At 35.2% G+C, this 26478-nt stretch overlaps 2 protein-coding genes and 1 pseudogene across 15 annotated transcripts in view; 2 read left to right on the forward strand and 1 right to left on the reverse strand.

Moving 5' to 3' along the window:
* The window catches only part of Gphn (gephyrin), a 410602-nt gene that overhangs the window by 254001 nt on the left and 130123 nt on the right, over positions 1-26478 (forward strand). For 10 of the 14 annotated variants that reach the window (XM_028876083.2, XM_028876085.2, XM_028876089.2 and 7 more), the window contains one exon: positions 22788-22830. In XM_028876083.2, the coding sequence (XP_028731916.1) occupies positions 22788-22830 (43 nt within the window). Of the gene's footprint in view, positions 1-20494; positions 20558-22787; positions 22831-26478 lie in introns of all 14 variants that reach the window. The other 4 variants (XM_028876082.2, XM_028876088.2, XM_028876084.2 and 1 more) reach the window with 1 other exon arrangement.
* LOC114697762 (enhancer of rudimentary homolog) lies at positions 7728-8417 on the reverse strand. The gene has a single exon (XM_037210657.1). The coding sequence runs from the start codon at positions 8395-8397 to the stop codon at positions 8083-8085; it is 315 nt and encodes a 104-aa protein (XP_037066552.1). The 5' UTR covers positions 8398-8417; the 3' UTR covers positions 7728-8082.
* On the forward strand, positions 24808-25802 carry LOC114697759 (annotated as a pseudogene).

Here is a 26478-nt window from a genome sequence, read left to right on the forward strand (position 1 = left end):
CTTTAAAACTTTGCATCTATTTTTTGTATGGGTGTGAAGAAAACCTTTTAATTAGCTGCTTACCATATTATAAAAATGTTCAGGCTGGAGAGATGGCTCAGAGGTTAAGAGCACCGACTGCTTTTCCAGAGGTCCTGAGTTCAATTCCCAGCACCCACATGGTGGCTCATAACCATCTGTAATGAGATCTGGTGCCCTCTTCTGTATACATAATAAGTAAATAAATCTTAAAAAATAAAAATAAATAAATAAATAAATAAATAAATAAATAAATAAATAAATAAATAAATGCCGGGCGGTGGTGGCGCACGCCTTTAATCCCAGCACTCGGGAGGCAGAGGCAGGCGGATCTCTGTGAGTTCGAGGCCAGCCTGGGCTACCAAGTGAGTCCCAGGAAAGGCACAAAGCTACACAGAGAAACCCTGTCTCGAAGAAAAAAAAAATGTTCATACTTTGGCAGTTATTAATTTTTCTCATAGTTTTGAAGTAAACTTGCTGAAAATAATTCATCCTAGTTTTTAAAAGTTTTAAGTGGGGCTAGAACAAGAGCTTAGCCAGTAAAATGCTTGCCTCACAAGCATAAGTACCTGAGTTTGTGTCCCTGGCCTGTGTGAAAGCCAGGCTTTGATGTGGCATGTCTGTTATCAAAATGCAAGCAGAGACAGAGGTATCCCTGAGGCTACTTTACCAGGCAGCCTTGCAAAATCAGTGAGCTCCAGGTTCAGTGAGGAAGGATTGAGAAAGAGACCTGCTATCTACCTCCAGCCTTGGTGCACACATGCAGAGCTAAGTTTTCGTTTGGAGCTCAATTTGCACCCTAACCTGGGCCTTGAAACCCCAGCCCTTACTAGCTCTGTTGTGTAGATTGCTCTGCGGCTACTATTCCTGTCATTTCACATGATGTAAAATAATATTCCTATTGTCCCTGTAAAATTTTAATGACAGGACTTTTTTGATATGGTAAAAATTAAAGAGCTTGTGGCTGGAGACTTAAGAGTGTCTACTGCTTCTTCCAGTCCACCTCCAGGGGATCTTAAACATCTGACTTCTGCCTGCTCTCACATGAATATCCACACACAGATATGTGACTTATACATAATTTTTAAAAGTAAATCAATCTTTTTAAAAACTGAACAGTTTAATAATTCTCTGTATTGGCTAATATTCAGATTTAATCAATAATTAACTGTTCTTATCTATTTATAGTAAAGGCACAAAGTTAAAGTTACTTTTAGCTCAAAGGAATTCATTCAGATTTGTTGCCTGATAATTTGTCACACAATGAAGTAGGTTTTACATACAATAACTGGAATTTTTATATATAGTAAATAGAATCTGACTGGAAAATTAAATATTAGTCTGGTGATACAGCTCAGTCAATAGATTGTTTGCCTGTCATGCATACAGCCTTGAATACTTCAGTCCTAACACGTAAACAAGGTGTGGTGTTGAGGTGCCTGTACTTCATGGTAGGGAAGATCAGAAGTAGAAGGTCATTCTTGTCTAGATAGCAAATTTGAGGCCAGTCTGGGCTAGCGGGCTCTCTTGCGCGCTCTCTCTCTCTCTCTGTCTCTCTCTCTCTCCCTCTCTCACTCCCCCTCTCTTTCTCCCTCTCTCTCTCTCTCTCTCTCTCTCCCTCTCTCTCTCTCTCTCTCTCTCTCTCTCTCTGTCTCTGTCTCTCTCTCTCCCTCTCCCCCTCTCTCACTCCCCCTCTCTCTCCCCCTTTCTCTCTCCCTCTCCCTTTCTCTCTCCCTCTCCCTCTGCCCTCTCCCTCTCTTGCTCTACCTCTCTCTTCTGTCTCTGTCCCCACTTCCCTCTCTTTCTTCCTCTCCCTTGCCCTCAGTTTATTTGAAAGACCAGTGTTATCAATTTCTTTATCAACTTGACCTGACATAGCAGTCAGTACTTGTACCATCCCTTGCTTCTTTTTTCTAATCATTGTAAAGTAAGTGAAATAAGAATATATGAACATCTATTTAAAACCCATGGCTTTCTTTTCATTCAGCCATTTAGCTATCTTAACTGTTTGGTTTTTCTCTGTTTTCTTTTTCCTGAAAATTACTCTCAGGTATAGTGTTTAGGTTATTTATTTATACATACTTCTTCCAAACATATGAATAGTACTATTTATTATCATTATTATATTGCTTTGAATACCATTATATGTGAGACTTTATAGGGAGTCACCATAAATAGGGCAAGACTCATGAAGTTTCTCTTGAAGATGACTTTTAAAATGGTACCAAATTCTAAGCTGCTTTCCAACAGTTTGTATAATCCTTGATGAAGAGGGCAATTATGATTAAAGTATATAATATTAAAGGAGAAATCTCTTGTTTTTAAGCTTTCATGCAATATTTTTATTGATTCTTTGATAATTTCTTACAATATATTTTGATCATATTCACTCTTCCCAGATTCACCTCACACCACACCACCTACAACCAACTAAATGTCCTCTTTTTTCTCTTTAATTTTCATTGTTACATGTATACATATATATATATATTTATGTATATAAAAATAACATGCTGAGTACATTTAGTGTTGCTTATATGTGTATGTTTTAAGACTGGCCCTTTGGTATTGGATAATCAATGAAGGGGTTATACATAAACATCCCATGGAAGGTTGATTATCCCTTTCTCAGCAATCATTAATTGCCTGTAGCTCAAGATCTATGGGTGCAGCCTTGTAAGATTTTTCCCCAACCACAATTGCTTGTCAACTGGTATTGTCACTGAAACCTATTATTTTGTATAAATAATATATACAGTTTTCATTTTCCTAAGTTTATATAACTCTTAGAAAGTTGAAATGTACCATAGTTTACCTGAATCAAGGGTTAAATGGACATGTGGATTGATGCAGGAACCTGTCTGCTATTTGAAACACTATTTTGGGGGGAAATGTGTTTTAACTTCTAGTATAATCCAGCCTGCTCAAGTTTTAAATGGTTATAGGGTGGATAGTTTTGTTCTCTGACAGCTCTCTCTTCCTTATAATATTCATTGTGGTGGAAGGTAAAGAATGAAGGAAACAAAATATGAAATGAGAATTTCTACCATCGTAACACAAACTATTTTTTGTTAGATGAAATACCAACTGGGTTGAGTTTATGCCTACAGTTAATTAACTCTATAGTGTGGCATTTTCTAATTGGTGGTATAGTGATGAGCATAGCTGCCCTCTATAATACTTCTTGATGTTTCTTCATAGTACATGCTTATTTTTTTGAATCCTTTTGTATTCTTTTATCAAGTGCTACTTATTAAATACTTAGTAACTTGTTGAAGCCTTGGAGACAGTTGAGAAAAGTAAAGCAAATACATGACCAACTTAAAGAAGTACTGATTTGCCAGCCCCATGATCATGTAGTCAGACATATCCTCCATCACTGCCTTTGTCTTTGCCCCATTTATCCATCTCTGAAATTGAAATGAACTGACTTGTAAATTATGCAGATGTGTTGTTCTCATGAAATTACTGAAGTAGAAGGGATTCATGCAAAAGCCAGTTTATTATTCATATAGCGAGCAGGATTTTTAATATTGTTAAAACATGGCAATACACTTTCAAAAGAGTTGAATCATGATTTTGATCTGAGCAGACTTTACTTCCTACAAAAAAAAAATTCATCAGATGGCCAGATGTAGATAAAAATATGGTGGTAAAAGGAATTCTTCCCTTGACCCAAGAAATTCTTTAAGTGGCCTTAAACAAACTGAAAACAGAAAGATTAACAGAGAAAGGGCATATAAATTTATTAACATGCACAGGAGCATACAAATATAAAAGACAGCCAATGTCTGAAATGTACCCGTTTTTCATATGGGGTGATGGAAAAGGATACTACAGATAATTTTAGACAATAGCAAATAATTTAGGAAAGTGGAATGTCTTCACTAGTACCTAGGTAACAAGTCTTTGACAAAATTCTCTGGGCCCTTAGGGGAAGTAGCAACAATTTGGAAAGGTGAGAGGAGAAACTGCACACTAATAATAAAGGTTGTTTTATACAGAGTATCTGTGATGTTACTCTTCAGTGATATACTTGGGATAAGTAGCTGGAGAACTTTTAATCTTCCTTTGGATGAGTTATTTCTCTCCTGAGTTACTGAGGTTTTGCGGGGGAGGGGGTCCAAAATGTTTACATGTTTTGGAAAACCACCTTTCAGTCTTCTATTAAATTGCAGAGTCAAAGCTCTGCTCCACACTCAGGATGGCAAATGAGATGATTAGAAAAACCTTGATTCTAAGGCAGCATCTAAAGTATTCCAATTTCATTTAATTATGAGCACTTAGCATGCCAAAGTGTCAAAGTTTGGTGTATTATTTATTTAAGCTCTAACAAGAACAATGTTTGGAGCTTAAAAGTCTAATTGATTTTGATGTCATAAGTGAATGTTAAATTTTAAATTGATTGTGACTTTTTCTTGGTTGTTTCTGCTTTGAGTTGTGCTATGGCTACTGATAAATCACAAGTATTTGTTAATTATATTTCCTACAATGTAGATATTGTCCATTAAATATGTAGAGAATGGTATAAAAATTAAATATGGAGCCAGGTGTGGTGGCGCACACCTTTAATCCTAGCACTTGGAATCAGAGGCAGGTGGATCTATGAGTTTGAGACCAGCCTGGTCTACAGAGTGAGTTCCAGAAACATAAATCTAAAAACCATAATTTAATTAAATTAATGAATTTAATTTATTAATAAATTATTATAATAATATAAATTAATTAAATTTGTAATAAATTAAAAACCATAATCTAAAAATTTAAAGCTATTTTGAGTTAGAGTAAAAAAAAATCAAAACTCAGTGGTGGTGAGATGGCTCAGTAGTTAACAGTGCTTGCTGCTGCTCTTTCAGAGGACCTGAGTTTGGTTCCCAGCACCTGTATTAAGCAACACCCAAGCACCAGTAACTTCAGCTCCAGGGGATCTACTGCCTCTAGGCATGCACCTGCACTAGGCATGCACATACTCTCACATAGATATACATAATTAAAAATAAAATAAATATATATGCTTTAATGTCTTAAAAAATTTCACCATTTGTGGATCTTGTGTTGATAAAATAGTTATGAGGGATATATTTTAAAATTCATCAAAATATTGTTCAGCCCCAAAAAGCATTTGCTAATTACAGATTTTCCTGGAGTAGATTAAAGTTTTCAGCCTACTATATAACTCCTAAAATTTCACAATACTTCTTTAGGGCACATATTTCTATTTAGTATAATACAGTAACTATATAGTGTAGTATCTAGATAGTGTAGACAGAATTTTCCTGTTCTAACTGCCTGGTCCCAAATAACCACTCTAGGCTTATATTAATTGTAAATGCTCAGCCAATAGCTCAGGCTTGTTACTACCTAACTCTTACATTTAAATTAACCCATTTTTCATATCTGTGCTTTACCACATGGCTCATGGCTTGTTACCTCATTTTCTATACCTCCTGATTCCTTAGCAGCTGGCTGGCATCTCTCCTGACTTCACCCTTCCTCATCCCCTCATACTCAGTTTGGCTCTCCCATCTGACTTTATCCTGTGTAACTATTGGCCAGTCAGCTTGTTTATTAAACCAAACATAGTGACATATATTGACACAGAGTACAGAAGGATTATTCCACAGCAAGATAGTATCTATTTTTTCTAAAGTTGTTAATAAGGCTTATTTAATTAATTTTCCAAATATAGACAACTTTGAAAAGAGATAAAGGCTAAGCATGTTATTACCCTTTTAAACAAAACTTATTGAAAATGCAACTCTTTACTCTTTATAATCTTTCTTCGATTTTGCTTAATTACTATTTAATGAATTTAAGTTTTATAAGAGACCCTAAAAGAAAAGGGAGGAGAGTCATCATAGGTTAGAATTATTCACATATACATAGGAAATAGTTTTTGAAAATGAATTTTGTCTTTTTGTAAAGTCCACACATTTGAATCTAAGTGCATATTTTGAGTTCTTTGGGGTTCATTTTAACCATGCTGGATCTTTCCTTAGCCACTTCTGTTAACCTAACAAATGCTTACTGTCGTTTACAACTGTGCCTTTCACTTCTATGGATTAATCTTAAATACTATAGTCTTAATATTCCTAAGTATACTATACCTGTTATTCAAGATTTGCTCTTATCTACTTGAGGAAAGATTTTCAATTTTTATTTTCACTTTAATAATGAATAATAGAAAGATGAGAGGTTTTTCTACATAGTACTCTATCATTAGAAACAAACTACGGGAGAAATAAGCATAAAAGTGTATGATGTCTGGAGCATTAACTTTGAAAATAATATAACATAGTTACGAGTATGTGATGCCAAGTAATTCATGGATGTGCTTTTTTTCATTGTACTGACTTCTCAGCCTAGCTAATTGGCAATCCAGACTGTCATTACTTTCCAATGGCATATAAGTAACTATGAATTGGTCAATACATTCTTTGAAGAATCACTCACGAGTCTATCTTTTAAGCTACAGTAACAATAATTAGAGAAAGAAGAAGTTATTTAGCATAGCAAGAGTTATATGAAATTACTATAATGAATAAAATGTTGGAGCTGAATTATAGTTGATACACACACACATATGACTTGGAGGAGAGAGAAAATACTATGTATGCTGGCATCAGGTGTTTTGAACTTCAAGGGGAAAAGAAGAATGAAAAAGGAGGGAAGGAAAGCATTGTAAAGAGAAAAAGAAGGATATAGAATGGAAACATTGAAGGAAGGAAACTAGCTGTAGCTTTTGCTCCCTTTACTGCTTCAGTGGTTGAGTAGTTCTCGTATTCTAACTCCCATTTACACAGTTTGAAAGCAGAAGCAATAACCTCTGGAGCAGGGGTGAATTTTAAAAGACCTTAAGGGCATTCATAGACTGACACTCCATGAAACACTGAATGCAATCCAGAGTCATAGGAACTTTTTATAGCAAAAGATTTCAATAGTATTAATAATTTTCTTCATTCTATCTTAGTCTCCCTCAGGATAAGGAAAGAAAGGACTATTTTTGATATTTTCCATGCTGTTCTGCATTTAGTATTGCCTAGGGTCATACAAAGCCAGCATGCTATTATTTTTTCTCTCTTGGACAACTTAACAAGTTAAGTCCATATTTTTTTTGAGCTGTCATGTTTAAGGATTCTTGCTGAGAAGTATACATGACTAAAGTATGGCTCATGGAAGACACGACTATGTATACATGAACTGAAAGAAAAGAACACTATTGTAATCCAGCCCCTTTAACTCTGTGCTGAACTGCAGATTATGCATTTCTATAGTGTTGAGAAAAAAGGAAATTTTCTAATAAAAGCAGTACAAATAATCTAAAGTTAGTTGCTGCCAAGATTGCCCCTGGTACTACTTCTTTGTGAGAATAGCCATTTCCTCAAATAATGAATTTGTGTTGAAGAGTAGGAAAGAGAAAAGATGATGCTAGTGAGACCTACAGTAGTTCTTTAAGGAAATGTTGGATCAGTTATCATTTGTCCACCGTCTGACATATTTGGTGGAAGTCATTTGAATCAAATTAAGGCTGATTTTAGTTGCATTACTGTAATATTTCACAGCAAAATCATCCAACTTAAAATACATCAAGCATAACCCTGTACCCATGATAGTTCCAAGGTAGTTAATAAATCTAATAATTGCCCTCCATATTGTAAACATTTATTCGAGTTTTTTTTTAACAGAACATTTTTTATTTTTCGCTAAGACTTTCCCAGAAGACATAACTAAGCTCGTCACCATCCCTACCCCCACAAAGGGTTAGTGCACTCACTGCTGTAAAGCAGATACAAACAGTTTCCAGGACTGGAACCAACCTTAACTGGCAAAGAACACTTTCTCTCTGAATTATCATAAAAATGTTTAAGTAAAAAAAGAAAGGAAAGGAGCAAAGGGGCAACGGTGGTTTCAGAATGAAAAGATCATTCACCATCATGTCATACATTCAATCTTGGCTGTAGTAACAAAATGGAAGCAGGATTACTATCATACAAAATGTTCACTACAGCACACTGTATGCACCTGTTCCAAGCCCACCCTCAGCCCCCAATGCTTCCAACTCAACTACTTCCCAGCCTGTTGGGCCTGTCGACGAAGGAGCACGTAGATCTCCTCTTTGATCCAGTCTTTGTTATAAGGCTGGTACGTCTGTGTATCAGCTCGGTAAACAAGACAGCTGAGATCTGCCAGATCATCGATAAAGTCAAACAACTGACTGATATCGTATGTGATGGAGGGGCTGTTGGGATTCATTCTCTTCAGATGTTCTTCATACATTTTACAAACACCTTCCATGCACTCATTCACAGACTCATAGTCAGCGTAAGTCCTGCCTTCTGGTCTCTTGGTAGGCTGTACCAACAAAATGGTGTGAGACATCACGCCAAACGCTTTGCTGCAGCCGCCGCTAACACCGCTGCCGCTGCACCTCGAGTTTTGTTTTTATGGTCAAATGATTAGCATCCTTTAGAGCTCTATTGAGCATTCCTCTTACCTCATATATGCATTTTTTTAATAGAAACTAAACCAAAGTTCTTTTTTTTTTTCAGGTAGAGAAGGAAAAAAATCTTACCCTTTCACATTAATTTTATTTTTAAAAACATGGAAAACAAGGAAATAATTTGGAATTGGAGGGCTAATTTTCATATTTCTGAATCATTTTTCTAGACTGTGAATTACCAAGCTTTTCTTAATTTTTACCAAAAATATTTTAAAGAAAATCAAGGTAAGTACAGTAATTGAACCATATTACTCTCAGCTTCCCCAATCTTTTGATGAAGCAAACAAAATACATTGAAGAGTAGAAGCTTACAGTTATTTCTATATCCTTGATTATTTTAAGTTTTCCAAAACCTCACCAATCTTTCTATTTAAATCTATGTTTCAAAAGTTCAAGATACATGGACAAACTAAGATAATCTGAGATTACTTATTCAGTTATTGCTACCACTGAACAGGGATCTTTATAGCTGTGAGCTAAATACATGGCATTGTGTTTGTATGTAGAATAAAGACTATATAAAGATGTTTAGATTATACCTAATTTTGTTTAAAAAAATATAAGCTAAAAGGTTTCTTAGTAGTGGCAGTCTATTTAAATGTCCTTTCATTGGCCCATTACCTTTTCTGTTCCCATTTTTAATGAAATATTTCAAATACATGGTCAGAACAGATAATGACAAACAACCCATATGCTAATCATCCAGATTTCTTCAATACTAGGGTAGAATTCATAGCCTTTTGGATGCTAGGCTCTACAACTGAACTTAACATTTATTGGAAATTTCTTCTTCGATCTTTCTGAAATACCTACCAAATATTTTCCAAAACACATGGTTAATCTCATGTTGCTGAAACGTTTAAGTCTTATCACCCATGCCTCATTCTGTCACCAATCTTTGGCCTTTCTGACCAATTACAAGTCTTACTTGGCTTGGAAGGGGTTGTAAACAGTTCTAGGCCATAATGAATTGAGAAGTATAGTTCTGGTGCCTCAGCTTTGGTAGTTGGTATACTATATTATAGTTATTACCATCATTATCCCAGTTATTACATCAAAGCAATAAATATTTGTCCTTTACTAAATGTTAGGCATAATACCAACTGTTCTGCCTCAATTTGTTTAGCTCTCAAAATAACCTTCATGAGATGGTAATTCAAGACACTGCTTGATCCTTACATGATACTAGCAGTTCCCTCTGCCTTGTTAGTTCTTCCCCTAGATGCTCATCTGACTGCCTCATCTCTGAAGTGATGCTTACTCAGAAGTCATCCTTGTCCACTGTGTTAGTGTTCTATTGCTGTGAAGAGACACAATGACAACAATGTCTTATAAAGAAAGACATTTAATTGGGGTGCTTACAGTTTCAAAGGTTTAGTCCATTATCATCGTGCAGAGAAGCATGGTGGCACACAGACAGACATGGTGCTGCAGAAGTAGCCGAGAGTTCTGCATTCATGCTGGCAGGTAGCAGAAAGAGAGAGAGACTCTGGGGACTTAGCTTGGGCTTCTGAAACTCCAAAGCTCACCCCCAGTGGCACACTTCCTCCAAAAATGCCATACCCTAATAGTGCCACTCCCTGGTGACCAAGCATTCAAATATATAAGCCTGTATCGTCTGAAGTGCTCTGATCTCCCTTCTTGTAGTAGAATGTAAGTTCCAACATAGCAAGGTCTTTGTGGGTCTTAGTCATGTTTTACTCCCTACCAAAAAATATAGTTGAATAAATGAATAATGTATTATCTATGTGAACTAATGCTTTAAAAGTTATTACATAGATTTTGGCTGATCAGATAAGCATATTTCTTTGGACCTACAGTGTACACTAATTTGAAATTTGAAATTCATTCACATCTAAAGTAAGTAATCTAATCTTGCTCATCCTGAGAATGAGTTATAAATGTGAACTCTTAACAAGCATGAGAGGAGAACCAGCAATGTAGACGAAGTAATTGCCAATTTTGCAAGATAATGAATGGAAGTGTGCTGAACCAGCTCAAACTACATACAAACCTATATTTAACAATACTGTAGACAAAGGAATGTCCCTTTACTTAGTTGTGATCATTTAGTTTTCCTTTTCTAACATAGAGTGTCTAAAGTGAAGCTTCACCCAAAAGTGTAATGTCTGGATTATGCCAAACATTTGTATTTCCCATAGGAAATGTTATTTTCATTCTTACTTTCCCTTGGCTGAATCTTATTAAGCTGAGGTTAATTATCCAAAGTCAATGTTCAGAGAACTTGAATAAAAAAGAAAACTACAAAAGGAATGATGAGGGTGGGAGAAATAGTCTCTCTATTTCTTTGGTAGGAAGAGCTCACCAATTTGTTCTCCAATACCAAATGGTCAACCCTTGGAAATATACATAGAAGTTACGCTGTACAGACGGAGCAGTGGTACTTGTGGATTTAGGAGTGTGTTAAGTATGTAGACATATTTGCATACATACATGCAGTCATGAGGGAAAAGAGCAAGGACAGGTATCTGGGAGAATTTGGAGGGAGGAAAAGGAAGAGGGACATGATGTCATGATATTCTCAAAAATAAAAGAAGTAATTTAAAAAATAAAAAATAAGTGTGTTGTGGTTTGAGGGGATGTAATTCAGTGGTAGACTGACAGCTTAGCATGCACAAGTTCCAAAGTTGGGTCCCCAGCATCATATACATACCAATGGTGTTATATAGTAAGTCTTTACAATTTTATTTTAAATTAAAATTTTAATGTATTTTTATAAATTCATTCCATTTGCAAACATTAGAAACAATTTTAATATTACCAAAAAGTAAAAATGCATCCATTTAAAGTAACTAGAAGAGGAAGTGCATGCAGTCTTAGAAAACAAAGGTATACAGGAAGAGACATTCTCCAACTAGAATTCAGTAATAAATATAAATGTTCCCAAGCCTTAAAAATATCAGATAAAATTATGAAAGAGTTCAAAAGCAGACAACAAGAATACTGGCTGTCCTATCTAGAGCACCATCTGTGGTACTTTCCTTTCCTTTTCTCGACTATTACACAACACTAAGTTTTGGTAGACAAGGAGTACACAAAATCCTAACTTACAGAAATGGAAATTGTGTCCACATATAAATTTTGCTTTATAATTGATCTGTCTGTAAATTTAGTACTAACATTCCTAGTGGTGCCTATGTGTGCACCATTGTGCAATTACATGTTTTTGAACCTGTTTGAAAATTTTGCTGGTCCTCAGATTAATACTTTAGATAAAATCTTAGGTACATGTTCATTTTATGTTTATTAGTCATGATTTGCCCTTTTTTGAAAAATTAACTTTAGACACAGTTTTCTTTGTACAGTAGAGGTGCAGTTTGCACAACAGTTGGTTTCTCCATTTGATTCTGTTTGAGTTAGCCCAGACTCCCGAAGCTTGTGCATTCGGAGAAACTGAAAATGACGTGTTATAATGTAAACCGGACTTTTTATAGTAACACCATGCTGTTGATTACTTTTCACTCTGTATGGCCTTGGACGTTTTGAGTAACAGTGCAGAGTGAACCACTCCTCGCTGTGCTACAAGACTTCAGAAAGTGTGTCTCTTGTCTAGTTGACAAAGGAAGCACCTGCACATTTTCTAGATCATCGCTGCTTTACAAATATGCTGTAGGCATTGTTTTGTATTTGTACATTTTCTATGTGCCTGTTAAGTGCTAGTCAAGCATTTTGAGAAATAAAAGCTACATTTTTTTCTAACACTGAAATCTAGCAGCCATTGGTTTAGAAAGGTAAGCAGTTTAGCTATATGCTTTCATGGTATATCACTTAATTTTGCAAACAAATAAGTAATACTTAAAAATGAAAACTAAGTATATCAAACCTAAACAGAAACTGAGTATCTGTAAACTCATATTTACTGAAGACATGTATAACTTTCTTCCAGAGATGCCAAAAAATGAATCATGATTTTATGCTCAATTATTGAGATTTTTTACCTTACTGATTATCTCTTTAAAATCCATTTTTTAAAATTAGTAATTCTTAATACTTCTTTCTCAAAACTTGCTTTAATTAACCTTACTTGATCTTTCAAGAGCTGTCAAAATTATAAAAGAATTAATCTACATTTCTTATTATCCACTCAGAATAGCATCCAAACAGTAGTTAACAACAAAATAATGCCTAACACTGAACGTAGTGTCCACTCTGAAACAGCTTTTCTAACTAAGGGTTTTACATCTATTTATCATTTTCTTTATAAGTATCCTGTGAGTATAAATGGATCTTATTACTAATCATTTTATATATGACAAAACAAAAACCTAGAGAGATTGTGACTTATATGGTGTTAATTGTGTAATTGATAAAGCCAAAATTCAAATGCAATCAATTTGACCCCATAGTGCTATTCTTTAAACTGCTATTTAGGTTTTTGTTTTTGTTTTTTTCTATTCCTCTGTAACACTCCTGTTTTTCTGTAGTTCTCATTGTTAAGAAAAATAACCAAGGAAAAAAGGCAGAACTGTCAAGGTGGCTCAGTAGATTGAAGCACTTTCTGACTCCAGTTCACTCCTCAGATCCTGCATGATGGAAGGAGAGAACCAATACTCATGGGGTGTCCTCTGACCTCCATGGGCACATATGGGAGACACAGACACCATAAATAAGTAAAATATTTTAAGAATAACCAAGGCAGTGGAAACCCAAAGTGATCTGATTAGAAATGCGATGATTGCCCTTGTTAAACTAGAGAAAGGTTCAACTACTAGTGTATAGATTGAGTTTAAAGTCAATAGATGAGTGAGTTAAAGTCAATGTGTTGAGTTCTGTCACTGCTTTTATCATGTAACCTCAAACCAATAAATAGTAAGTAATACCTTCTTCTAACCACTAGAATAAAGACGTTACTCTACAAAATAATTATTAACTGAATATTGAGACACAATGTCATGAATACTCAGAAATCCTTACTAGTCAAAAATTTTCATTGGTACCATAATACATGATATAATTAGTTTTGGGGGTTTGTTTTTTTGTTTTTGTTTTGTTGTGTTTTGTTGTTGTTGTTGGTGGTGGTGGTGGTGGTGGTGGGTTTTCGAGACAGGATTTCTCAGTGTAGTTTTGGTCCCTGTCCTGGATCTTGCTCTGTAGACCAGGCGGGCCTCAAACTCACAGAGATCCCCCTGGCTCTGCCTCCGGAGTGCTGGGATTAAAGGCGTGCACCACTGCTGCCCAGCTATAATTAGCATTTTTTATACTATGATCAACATTAAAATTCTAAGAATAAAGCTTGGGAGATAAATGAGTGGATAAATACTTGGGGGAGAACTTTGAGAATCTGAAAAGAGATCCCTAAAGCCTGTATAAAGCCAAACAAGTCTCTCCTACAACAAGATGAAAGGAAGAGACAGAAAGATATCTGATGCTGACAGGCCAGCTAGCCTGGCATATTTAACAGCAGACAACAAGAGACCCTGTCTCAAACAAAATGGAAGACAGAGACCTACAATTTAGGTTTTCCTCAGACCTCCATGAGCACACATATGCACATATACATCAAGATTAAAATGAAATACATTTCTCAGAACAACAGATCAAAAGTGTTGGTATCAAGAAGAGACCAATCTGAGATTTGCAATTTCTGTAAGTCATTGAGAATGACTTGAGTGTAGAATGAAAGCTTTGGTCTAGGATAGACTTAAAAATATTCCATTAATGAAATACATATTTCCTTGAGTCATGGATTTTTTCTAATGTGGTTTTTCTTCTTAAGGATGCTCTATATGTGCTATAGTACCTTCATGTCTTTTTAATAACAGAAAAAGAACTCATCAGATTATTTATAAACAAATATAAATCAGCTTTGGCTTTCTGTAGTGATTATAATTCACTTCACTGTCTGTGGAGCCTGCAGAATGTCCAGCCTCATTTAAAAGTCGATCCTGAAAAAACACTCTTCATTTAAACCTGGGACTTAAGCAAGTTCAATGGAATTTAAGATGATAAAAATTGGTATTAAATTGGGAAATTTACAGATTGTCCCCTAAAAAGCAGTTATAAACATTTGTACATATAAAAATTACTCTGTGCCTACAGAAACTCATGTTATACATTGCTGATAGATAGTATTCTTCTTTTCATCTATAATGAACAAATGACTTGGACTTCAAGGACTTAGTTATGGATGCAAGTGAGTCTGTGCATGTGCACACACATGTTTGCGATTGTATATGTGTGTGTGTGTGTGTGTGAGAGAGAGAGAGAGAGAGAGAGAGAGAGAGAGAGAGAGAGAGAGAGAGAGAGAGAGAGAGAATTCACCTGGGATTAGATAACTTTTAAGTGTGATGAGTGTTAAATGAGTACACCATTTAATTCATCACTTAAACTAAAAGGAAAAACGTGAAGCAGAAATTTTTAATTTTGAGGGTTTTTTTTATAACTTCTTAAATTAACCACTTTCTTTTTTATTTCTTGTTAGTAATGTTAAATGGACAATTGGTTAATTCAATGACCAATTGTGTGTGTCCACGTGTGTTTGCGTGTGTGTGTGTTGTGTGTATATACATTTTTTTAAAGTACTCCTTTTATATAGTATCTGACAAGCAGCAAAGAATGGGGACTGGAAAGTTGACCCAGAAGTTAAGAGCACTTGGTGTTCTTCTAGAGGACCTGAGTTTGGTTCACAGCACTTATATCCAGTGGCTCACAACCAACTATAATTCCACTCTAGATCATCCAACACCTCTTCAAGCTTTTGTGGGCACAGCACACATTTACTATACACACTACAAACATACATATACACATAAATAATTTTTTTAAATCTTTAAAGATAATGATAGTGGGAAATTTTTCTTAGAGCCACAAAATCATACAAATAAAAAAGACTTTAAAATTATCTATCCTAGTGATTTTTTTACCTTGCTTCTGCCACCATTTCCCTTGCTACTCTGTCAAAGCATACAGATTTCATTGCAGAAAATATTTTTTTGTATTTAAAATAGCCAAGAAGAACAAATCAATGAAAATCTTAAAATATTTTTAAATGTGATATAATAATGCCTTTTTAAATTCATTAAATACCAACTTGTAGGACCAGGTTTAGTAACTTCCATGACTTGAAATGATGTTGAACATCAATGGTATTTTACGATGACACATCATGAAGTACAACTTTATTTTAATATTTTTGTGGTTTGCTGCCTGAGCTCATAATGAAAGAAAACAGTAGATACAGGTTACTAAACAGAAAGATATATAATTTTATTTCTTTATCCCAAGGAATGGACCCCTGCCTTTTTAAGATGTTTTAGAGTTCTTCAAAAATCACATTGACTTCACTTAAACCTCCAGAAACATCTTAATTTTATAGATAAATTAAGACCATAGAGAGGAGATAAGTTGACTAAAGACATCCAACACTGAACTAGATTAATCCTTGCACAACTAATCTCAGACTTTCATTCAACCTTTTTATGAAGCTTTAATTTAAAAAAATAAAATTTACAATCTCTTGTCACTTGGGTGATGGCATGAACTGTTGGAAATTTTTAATTCTCATGTGCTTCAGAGTCTATCTACATACAGCCTATAAACTGAAAATCTGTATCAGAACAGTAACAGATTCATGCTTCTCTTTCCATGTTTACATATGTTATTCTAATTAATTTTCCTCATTTTTTATGTGAGGAAATTAAAAGTTCCAAATGATAAATGTCTAACGTCAAAGAGCTAAGAAAAGGAAACCACTCAACTTCAAATAATGTTTCTCTTTATTCTGCTGCCTCCCAGTCCGAAGCATACCAAAAGGGTTTGTATTCTTCAGTTGAATCTGTTTTAGAGTTCCACAAGTTTAATTAAACATAAATCGTCAGTAGTCTCAGGTAAGCCAGATTCTTACATCCTGACTTAACTCCAATAAAGTAATATATGAATGCCACCATAGAAGATAAAACACATTTTTGATCAATACTCTATTTATGTAAGAACTGAGAAGGCAACAGGACTTACGAATCTAATATTGTAAAGTTGTTGACTTAATGCAATTTAAACCAAAATTTTCCTTTTGTTTCTGGGTAAGCTAAAGAGGCACACAATCTAAGTCATTACAAATGGGGCCACTTCCTCTTTCTCTTCTCTTAGAAAATAAGAAATTTACTTAATATGACTGACACCCCCAGTATAGAGAACCTTTATTGCACTGCACATACATGTCATTATTTGATTAACCTCAATAGTAATAAGTTTTATAAATTCTTGAAACCATTCCATGGGATAGCTAGAATCTACTTGTTTTTCATATCATTGCTACTAATTCCATCTGGCCAAAAGAGTGAAAGTGCCTTATAAGCTGATAAAATAGTTTTACCTACTACAGATATGAATGTGATAGTACTTATGCTAGCAAAAATAAAATTCTGGCCTGCTGAATTTGAAAAGAACAATGATTACTACAAACTAAACATTCAGATCTTGCAAGTTTTTACTTTGTACAAAACACTGTATTTTGCATTGTAGAAAATATTTTAAAAAATAGTCATAATCCTGCTTCTCCAAGAATATACTCTATTTGAGAATTCCTATCGGTAATGAAGAACTATGTTAAACTTGATAAAGAATCAGGAGATACTTCAAGAGTTTAGAAAAACCTAAGTCTAGATTATGCTAATGACAGTACAGTCATGTAAATTTATTAAAAATCACCAAGCTATATATTTTAAATTGCTGAATCTGGTAATTACTGTTAGGTAAATTGTATCTCAGCATTATTAGAAACTTAAAGAAAGAAAATATTATTTGTGATTAAAGAACTTGGAAAATATTTTTCATAACTGATATAATCCAAGATGAATCTTAAAGGATGAAGAGAATTTGGATCAGAAGCTTGTCTTATGTCTAAAAGTCCAAAATGCAAAGCATTTCCTAGAACTAGTTCAGACTATTCTAGCCCTGATTCTATGGCCTCATTTTTACATGTGGCCATATGGCCATGACACTTCTGAAAAGTTCTGGCCAGTCCCTACTGGAAATCTTAAAACAGCATGTGTTTATTGGGGGTTTTATTTGTTTGGTTCCTCCCCCTCCTCCCCTACTTGCTTCCATTCTGAGCTAGTGAGGAAAGTGTGATGGGGTGTATAGTGAGACAGTGTGTTATAACTGTCAGTGAATCCACTACCATAACAACTACTGATAGTCATTTCCCTCTTTATAGCTTCAAATTAGTAATGCATTCTTCATTTCCTTTGAGCCCCACAATAAACCTTTATATTTCCCATGAGAAAACTAAGATTATGGGAGAACTCACCACCTAAAATGCTAAAGCCATGCTGCAGGAAAAGTCAAACTATTCTTGCCTATTAAGAATAAGATGTTAAAATATGGTACCTGATCTTTGAACAGTCACAGATCTGCTAACTAAATTGAAAAGTCATCCATGAATTAAAAATTCATGTCACACATAAAAAAAACAGATGAAGTAATGTCATTAATAATAGAAAAACAGAGAGGTTTTGGGTTTTTTTTCTCTGATGAGTTGATGTGACCCTACTACTGACAAGAATAACCCATATTTGAAGTAATATTTATTGAGAGTAAAATCTATAGGAAATTTAGTTTCAATGTGAATAAACTTTTTGTTTTTAAACAATATAAAAATTTAAATTGTATCTTTCCAAACCATATAACTTATCAGATTATATAATTAAGCAAATATGCAGAATCTTAATTTTGAATTTAAAGTGTGATTACTGTCCAGTTAAAATTTTAGATGATTTAGATGTTCATCAGAGAAGATGATTTATTACCTTCTTGATTTTGACCCCATCTGACCAACTGCTCAGAATTTTTTCCATGTAAACTATGTTTTATAGCATTTCTAAGAGAAAGAACATGAATGAGCCTAGTGAGCAGAAAAACAGTAGTTTTGTGAGAATTGATTAGTGTTTACCTACAATCAAATGATCCTTATTTTAATGTTTTGCATCCTAATATGTTATTTAAGAACCTATACTTGGCATGGGCTTGGTGTGATTTGTTTCAGTCCTCCCTTCTATGAAATGCAGAAGGAAAGAGCTGTTTGTTGTTTGCACTTACTTATACTCCCACTAACTAGCTGTCCACATCTGGCTTCCATTGGAGAGCCCCTGACATCGCAGGGAACGGTGATCAAAATTCCACACTCTGGCTTCAAGCTGGGGGCTCGTAGCTACTGCAGCATTGAAAGGGAATCTTTTTGTGGCTTCTTTAAAATGAGCATGGTGATGGGATGCTTTAGGGGAAGAACACCTCTCAAATCACATGACCACTGCTGTGCTTCCGTGTGTACTGCTTTCTTCATAACAGCTTGGCACTACATTCTTTCCCTGTATTGTTAGTGGACCCTTTTTGTATGTATGAGTGGGCTGGGGGCTGGGGACATAAATGAGTAGTTATAGATTATGCATGCATCTTTCACCATTAGAGTGATGTGCCTTCCCTTGTGTATCACGAATTATAATCCAATTTAACTTCTGTGTCCTGAGTGATTGAGCTGTTTCTGTTTCTCCCTTATTGGTGTGAGATTTGTATGTTATTGATATGTTTTGACGTTTACACCTTCAGTTGTTCATGTTACATTAAATGTAAGTTAAAATTTTCTCCCAAAAGAGTTAGCTTTTCATGTTGGACTGGAAGAGTCTTCATTTCTGTGTAGCATTTCATGTTATTATAACCTATGGCTTTCAATTGTACCTTCTATAATGAAGAGATGACTTTAAACACTGTGCTATTCTTGTTATGACCTAAGCATAAGGTAAGTAATTTATCTGTCTCTAAAGATTGTGGCTTTCTCAGCTTTTTTAAAAGACATTTTTTTGCTCCTTACCATTTATTATGTGTTGTCCTTCTTTTGTTTCTGTTTTATATCTTTTTATTAATAAGCAATGTGATCTTAAGCAAAAATTCTATTTTACATGTAAACACATGTGTAAATAAATTATTTGATGTCTCGTATCTTGATTAGTAAGTGAATACCTGTGTTTCAGTTAAGTCTCTTTTTTTTTCATTTCCTCCATTTACTTTAATTAAATACACTGTTCTTACATTATTTTGATTCCTGTGGAAGGGAAAATCACTTGTCTATGTTATAAAATCAGTCAGCTGTTAATTGCAATAAAATAACATGGTACAACACAATAAAATAATGAGGACTCTAATAGTATAGCTTTCATTTAACCTTTCATTTTCTTCCCTTAGAAATTTAATGTAATGCCATAATCTCAGATTAATTTTTCACATCCTCTTTTTTCCCCCGTTGTTTAAACAAGTAACAAAATAAAATGAAATAAAACTTGATACTCTTAACTTATCTTTAAAATTAAATCCCATTATATTATGTTATGTAAATGCCTTTATTTAAGATTTTATTTAAAAAATACTCTAAATATGACATTATGTAGCATAGAATCAACCCATACATACACTAACCACTAATGGTAAAGTTTTAAAAGTTACTTTCCCCCGTTATACACATTCAAAATCGCTAAATAAAGAAAGTCTAATTAAGCACTGGTTTTAAAATTATTTCTCTCAAATCTGGTTCAACAGCCAATGTAACATAAATGGGAAACATTAATTACACTACTTTTGGCAATTTGCACACCTTGTTAAAGGGTCCTATTTGAGAGAACTGAATTATTTTCGTTCTCCAAATGTTTCCTCTAGAGCTGTTTTGAAATATGTGGTTCCAAACTGAGGTATAAAAAGCCAATGTGGGTTTCTTTATCCGTATTATAAACAATTGTGGGGGTGTTGTTAATTTTTAAGCAATTTAGAGAAGCAGGAAGGATATTTTTGTTTGCTTTGGTTTCTTAGAAAATACCAGGGAGTTCTTTACTACCATTCCCGTTATATACATTATCAAATGTATATAATAGACATTGTGTAAATTTGTTGGAACATTTTATGAGACGATTTGAACTACTCATCTGAACTGCACTGTTCATTGTAAATTTCTTGTTTCTATCCATACACTAGCTCCACTCTAGATTGGAAGGGCTTAAAGATGAACTCTGGAGGAATAGAGGCTACGACTTAAGAGTAACTATTACTGACCCAAGGAGCTACTTTCCACTCGCAAACATAGCTTTGCGCGATGGGTTTGGCTCCTTCACATCTTGTTTCACATCTTGTTGAAGACTTTCTTGACTTCCATTTGACTTCTTTGAGCTGTTTTGTCTTTGAACATTTCCTCTTTCTTTTCCTTCTTTCTCCCAGATTTCTTCCCATGCTTTTAGCGTTCTCTTGTGTTCTTTGAGTCACTTTTTCAAATGTAGTATCTCTCTTTATTAAGCTTGTCTATTAATTTGTCTGTTGGTGTGTGTTTCTTTTCTCCGTTAAGACTGTAGTGGTAGAGTTACACTTGTTTTCATTTCATGGTATGAAAATTGCTTATTTATTTTGCAGAAAGTTCATTAGTTACACTTATCTTCTTGAATATGAATTTTCAATAAGAAATAGTAGAACATTCTTCATTCAAACATTGTCTCCCTTTGTAAGCTCATGCTTTCTTTTTTATCCTCCAGATTTAATTCCTCAGTGTCTCTCTCTCTCTCTCTCTCTCTCTCTCTCTCTCTCTCTCTCTCTCTCTCTCTCTCCTTTTTCTTTTCTTTGTTCTCATGTTTTCTTCCATGTCTTATTTTATTTAAGTCACATTTCTTTCTCATTTGGTCCAGAATTGTTCTTCAATAAGACTTGTAAATAAAAGAATAAAAGAATCTTTCATTCTGGGTTAAAGTCATTATAGTATACCTAAAACTACTTAAGCAATCTGGGCAAAAAGAGAATAACTAACATTTGTAATTGTTTGTTTTGCTATATGCGTGTGTGCACATGCGTGCGTGCGTGTGGGTGTGGGTGTGTGTGTTTAGATTTATTTGCTTTGGTTTTTGCTGTTTGTTTGCCCTTGTCTGCTCATGGCATTTTTATTATTATTTCTTTTAACATTAACAGTTTATTTTTTCAGGGAAGGACAGCCATAACCTACCCTAAGTTACAACATTCCTTTCATAAACTGTTTCATATATTATTAGACTGTGTTAAGCTACAGAAAGTTCTTTGTTGTGTATATATCCATTTGGGGCAAGCTGCTGTGGTGTGGGAGGAAGAGGTGTGGACCTTGAATAAAGTTATATCTGAAATTAATAACTACCATTCAGCATGAACATTGAATACAACCATTTGGCAAACTTCAAAAGAAATATGCCACTTTAACCTAAATTTTTCAATCAAAGCATAAAGAGCCCCTAATTGACAAATGATATGCATACTTAAAACTGGTTAATAAAGGGGTCAAATTTAACTCATTTCCAGTAGAAACATCTTTCATAGCCAGTATTATAAAAATTATTATAATCAGCATTACAAAAGTTACTACCATCAAACGTAAATGTTATAGATGAGAACGTTTTTTTCTCCTTGTTAACATATATATAATAAAAATCACTACAATAGAATTTTAATTTTACTTGGGTTTCATTATTATTCTAGTCAAGACATATACAAAATACCTTTAGAGTAAGGATTAATATTCACAAATGAATATACAGTATTGAATTTTTCCATATATAGTCATCCTTCATTATCTGTAACAAGTTCATTTCAAGACCTCCATAGATACCAAATCCCAAAGATATTCAAATCTCATGTAATAAAATGGCATATATTGCTTATATTCAGCCTCAGTACATCCAATCATATACTTTACTTTATATTGTCTCTAGTTTAATAGGCAAGCGCTCTACCATTGAGCCATATCTGCAACCCTCACCTCTATTTTATAATCTAATGCAATATGAATGCTATGCAAATAATTGCTATATTGTATTCCATAAAGAATAATAACAAGGAAATAAAGATCACAGGTGCAGTACATATACAGGTGGTAGTGCTGGTGTTTTGTGTTGTTGGTTTTCTTCTCCTTTTTTTTTCCTTTTCTTTTCTGATCCACAGTGTGTTGAATCTGCAGATATGAAAACCACAGATATGGAGGGCCACCTGGACTGATCTCAAATACACATAAATTGCTTTGGGTATTATCTTTGTCCAATTTATAATATTGTACCTGAAATATTTTTCTGGAACTCATTCTTTTTTTAAGTAAAAATGAATTAAATATATCTGAAAAATGTAATAGACTTTTACTAACATGTTGTGAGTCAAGATAAATAAAACCTTTTCTCCTAAACCTCAGGAGCTTGCCCATTAAGCATACTTATCTGGCAGTCTGTGTTATAAGCCCTAAATTACTGAGTGTGTGCTCTTTCTGCAGGTCCAGTCCAGGTGCAGCAGCAAGGAGAACATTCTCAGAGCCAGTAAGTAGTCACCGTTTCAGGTAGGCCACCAAACCTTATCCATTGTGGCTCAGCAGAATAGAGAGCTAAGAATGGCATTTTGATGACAAAAATGAAGATGAGCAATAACGAAAGTTGGTATCAAGAATGAAGTTTACAAAATCTACCATCTTAAATTTTTCTTAATATCAATATAAATAAATGTTTCCCTGAGTCTAATTATTTTTGCAAACTGAATGGAATTTGATGCATTCAACTTAGGGTAAAAGTAAGCTCCTCTACAACCTTAGGGTGAGAAGCCTGCCCCTTTTTATGGTCTCATTGCCAAAGACGAATTAATGACAGATTACATGAAAATAACTCTAATATAATGATTTAATGACGGATTACATGAAAATAACTCTAATATAAATTCATGAAAGCAGGAGATGGAGAAGGAGAGAGAGAGGAGGAAAAGGAAGCTGGACATGCATGATTGTAGTCCCAGCAATTAAGGATAAAGCAGGAAGATCCTAAGTTTTGGGCCAGTCTGTGCTGCATCATGAGACCATGTCTCAAAAGAGGGTTGAGGTGTAGGTAATAAACAATAATTTTGTAAATATAAATTCCAAAGATTTTACCTTCACAAGCAAAATGTTATAGAACATTATTCCCTGATCCAAGAATAAAAAATCCTTAATGCTCTCATTTGGTTTGAGCACTACAATACTAACTTGGAAGCCACTAAACTTTGTATATTCATTTTCTTGTTTGATAAAAATGGAACTGTGAATAGTTTTATATATATATATATATATATATATATATTAGTATCTTTAAAGTGAAATCCTCTTGAAAGATTTCCCATTAAAGCTTTGGGATCCAAGCCAGGCATGATGGTGCACAACTTTAATCCCAGCACTTGGGAGGCAGAGGTAGGTGGATCTGTGTTAGTTCCAGGCCAGCCTGGTCTACGCAGTGAGTTCCAGGACAGCCAGGGCTATTAAAAAGAGAATACATGTCTTCGGAGAAAAAAAAAAAATGTTGGAATTTCCAGGAGAAAAATGCTGTATAAATGCTAATTGTTGTATTATTTTTCTGTCTCTTAATAATTTAATGGCATCACCCAATCTTCTTCCTAATGGTTTTCAGTAGATATACAGGTTGACCAGAATCAAATAGTTCTACTAGACACCCACACTAATGGGAGTTTTAGTAAATAAGATGGTTTATACTCTAGTAGAATGTCAGTGTTATTTAACAACCAAAGCATACTTGGGGGGCTGGAGAGACAATTCAGTGGGGGCGGGGGAGCACGTCATAACCATGTGCACAGCTCTACTCAGCTGTCGGAAATGGAGAGTAGAGAATTGCTGGAGCTTGCACAAGCACCCACACAGGCTAGCCAAAAGGTGAGGGGAAGACAAACTCCAGGTTCAAAACAGAACCTGTCTCAAGGGAGTAAGCTAGAGAGAGTGATAAAGCAAGACACCCAGTGTCTACCAATGGCCTCTGCACACACATATATGTCCACCGCCACACACATATATCCCCACCACATACACAAAGCCATAATTGTTCACCAGTAATACTAGCATTAGGGAAGCTGAAGCAGCAGAATGGAGAGTTCAAAATCAACTCAGGGTATAGAATTTGAAAAAAAAATGGAGGGGGGCATATTTGAGAATATCAAATATGTTAGTGTGTGTATGTATATGTGTATGTGCTTATTTTATATAAATATTCCCTATTTCTGTGTTGAGTCTGTTAACTTCCCTCAAAACCCTTGAGTATTTGTTTGATCATGACCTTTAGATAATGCTATAAAAAATAAATGCAGAGCTGGATTGTAACTCAGTGGTAGAAGGCTTCTCTAGTGATCATGAGGCCCCGGGTTCAATCTCCAGCATTGCAAAATGAATCAATTAATAAATTTAAACAAGCGGCTGGAGAGAGGGCTCAAAAGAACACTGGTTGCTCTTCCAGTGGTCCCAGCACCCACATGGCAACTCACAATTCTCTGTAACTCTAGTTCCAGGGGATCTGACACCCTCACACAGACAAATGGACACATAAAATGAAAAATGTGGCTCTTAGCCATCTTGCAAGATGGCAGGTGAAAAGGGCAAAAAGCCTGACACAAAAGAGAAGAAACCTGCGGCCAAGAAGGCTGGCGGTGATGCCCCTGCCGCTGGTGCTGGTGCTGGTGCTGGTGCCGCCAAAAAGGGTGACCCTAAGGTTAAAAAGACCAAGAAGGGGAAGCCCCACTGCAGCCGGAACCCTGTCCTGGTTCGAAGGATTGGCAGGTACTCCCGATCTGCTGTGTATTCCAGAAAGGCCTTGTACAAAAGAAAGTACTCAGCTGCCAAACCCAAAGGTTGAAAAGAAGAAGAAAAAGGAGAAGGTCCTTGCTACTGTCACAAAACCGGTTGGTGGTGACAAGAACGGCGGTACCCGGGTGGTGAAGCTTCGAAAAATGCCTAGGTATTATCCTACCGAAGACGTGCCTCGGAAGCTGCTGAGCCATGGCAAAAAGCCCTTCAGTCAGCATGTGAGAAGGCTTCGGGCCAGCATCACTCCTGGGACCGTCCTGATCATCCTCACAGGGCGCCACAGGGGCAAGAGAGCTGTTTTCCTGAAGCAGCTGGCCAGCGGCTTGCTACTTGTGACTGGACCTCTTGCCCTCAACAGAGTTCCTCTGCGAAGAACACACCAGAAATTTGTCATTGCCACCTCTACAAAAGTTGACATCAGCAAGGTTAAAATCCCCAAACACCTGACCGATGCTTACTTCAAGAAGAAGCAGCTGCGCAAGCCCAGGCACCAGGAGAAGGAGAAATACGAGATTACAGAGCAGCGAAAGACTGATCAGAAAGCTGTGGACTCGCAGATTTTGCCAAAGATCAAAGCTGTTCCTCAAGCTCCAGGGCTACCTGCGATCTCAGTTCTCTCTGACGAATGGGATGTATCCTCACAAACTGCTTTTCTAAATTGCTAACAACCTAATTAAACAACATCATGTTTCAAAAAAAAAATTAAAAATGTGATAATTAAAAAAGAAAAACAAAAATTTTAAATAAGAATAAATTAAAATTTAAACAGTAGATTTCATACCTTCACAACTTTCCACAATATGTGACTCAGAGAGAGCCTTTTAAGTAGTGGGATATAAAATCTTACAAACACTAAGACCTGAGTTTGAGAAACCTGTGGGTCAGACATGATAGTTGAATGTCCACTAAAATAAAGCAAGATAGACAAAGGAACTTTAAAATTACATTTTATGATCTATAGGGCATAATTTCCACTAATTTCTAGTCCTGAAATTATAGGGCACTGGGAGTAATTATGGTGATTAGAAACAAACAAACAAAAAAAAAACAGTTACTTTTTTAGGACAAATTCCCTTTGTTTTCTATCTACCACAGAACTCAGTGTTACATTTCAGTTACTGTCTTACTATATTTGTGCTCATAATCAGTCTAGATAGACATCATGGTAGCCCAAGTATTCTTTATTGTTTTCTTTGGATAAAATACTCATATAGATGGTACTTTTGCCTCTTCAGGTCCAGATGGAGCCCAAGCAACATCATAACTTCATAGTTTTGTAATTTCTGTAAGCTTATGTTCTTTTATCATAATACCATGCTGATAACTCATACCCATGGTTCATACCCATGGCCTCACC

Source organism: Peromyscus leucopus, chromosome 14, assembly GCF_004664715.2.
Source record: "Peromyscus leucopus breed LL Stock chromosome 14, UCI_PerLeu_2.1, whole genome shotgun sequence".
Classification (NCBI taxonomy): domain Eukaryota; kingdom Metazoa; phylum Chordata; class Mammalia; order Rodentia; family Cricetidae; genus Peromyscus; species Peromyscus leucopus.

Bases quoted from the DNA above. Each gene is read 5' to 3' on its own strand.
- LOC114697762 (XM_037210657.1), bottom strand. From the start codon at position 8,397: ATGTCTCACACCATTTTGTTGGTACAGCCTACCAAGAGACCAGAAGGC.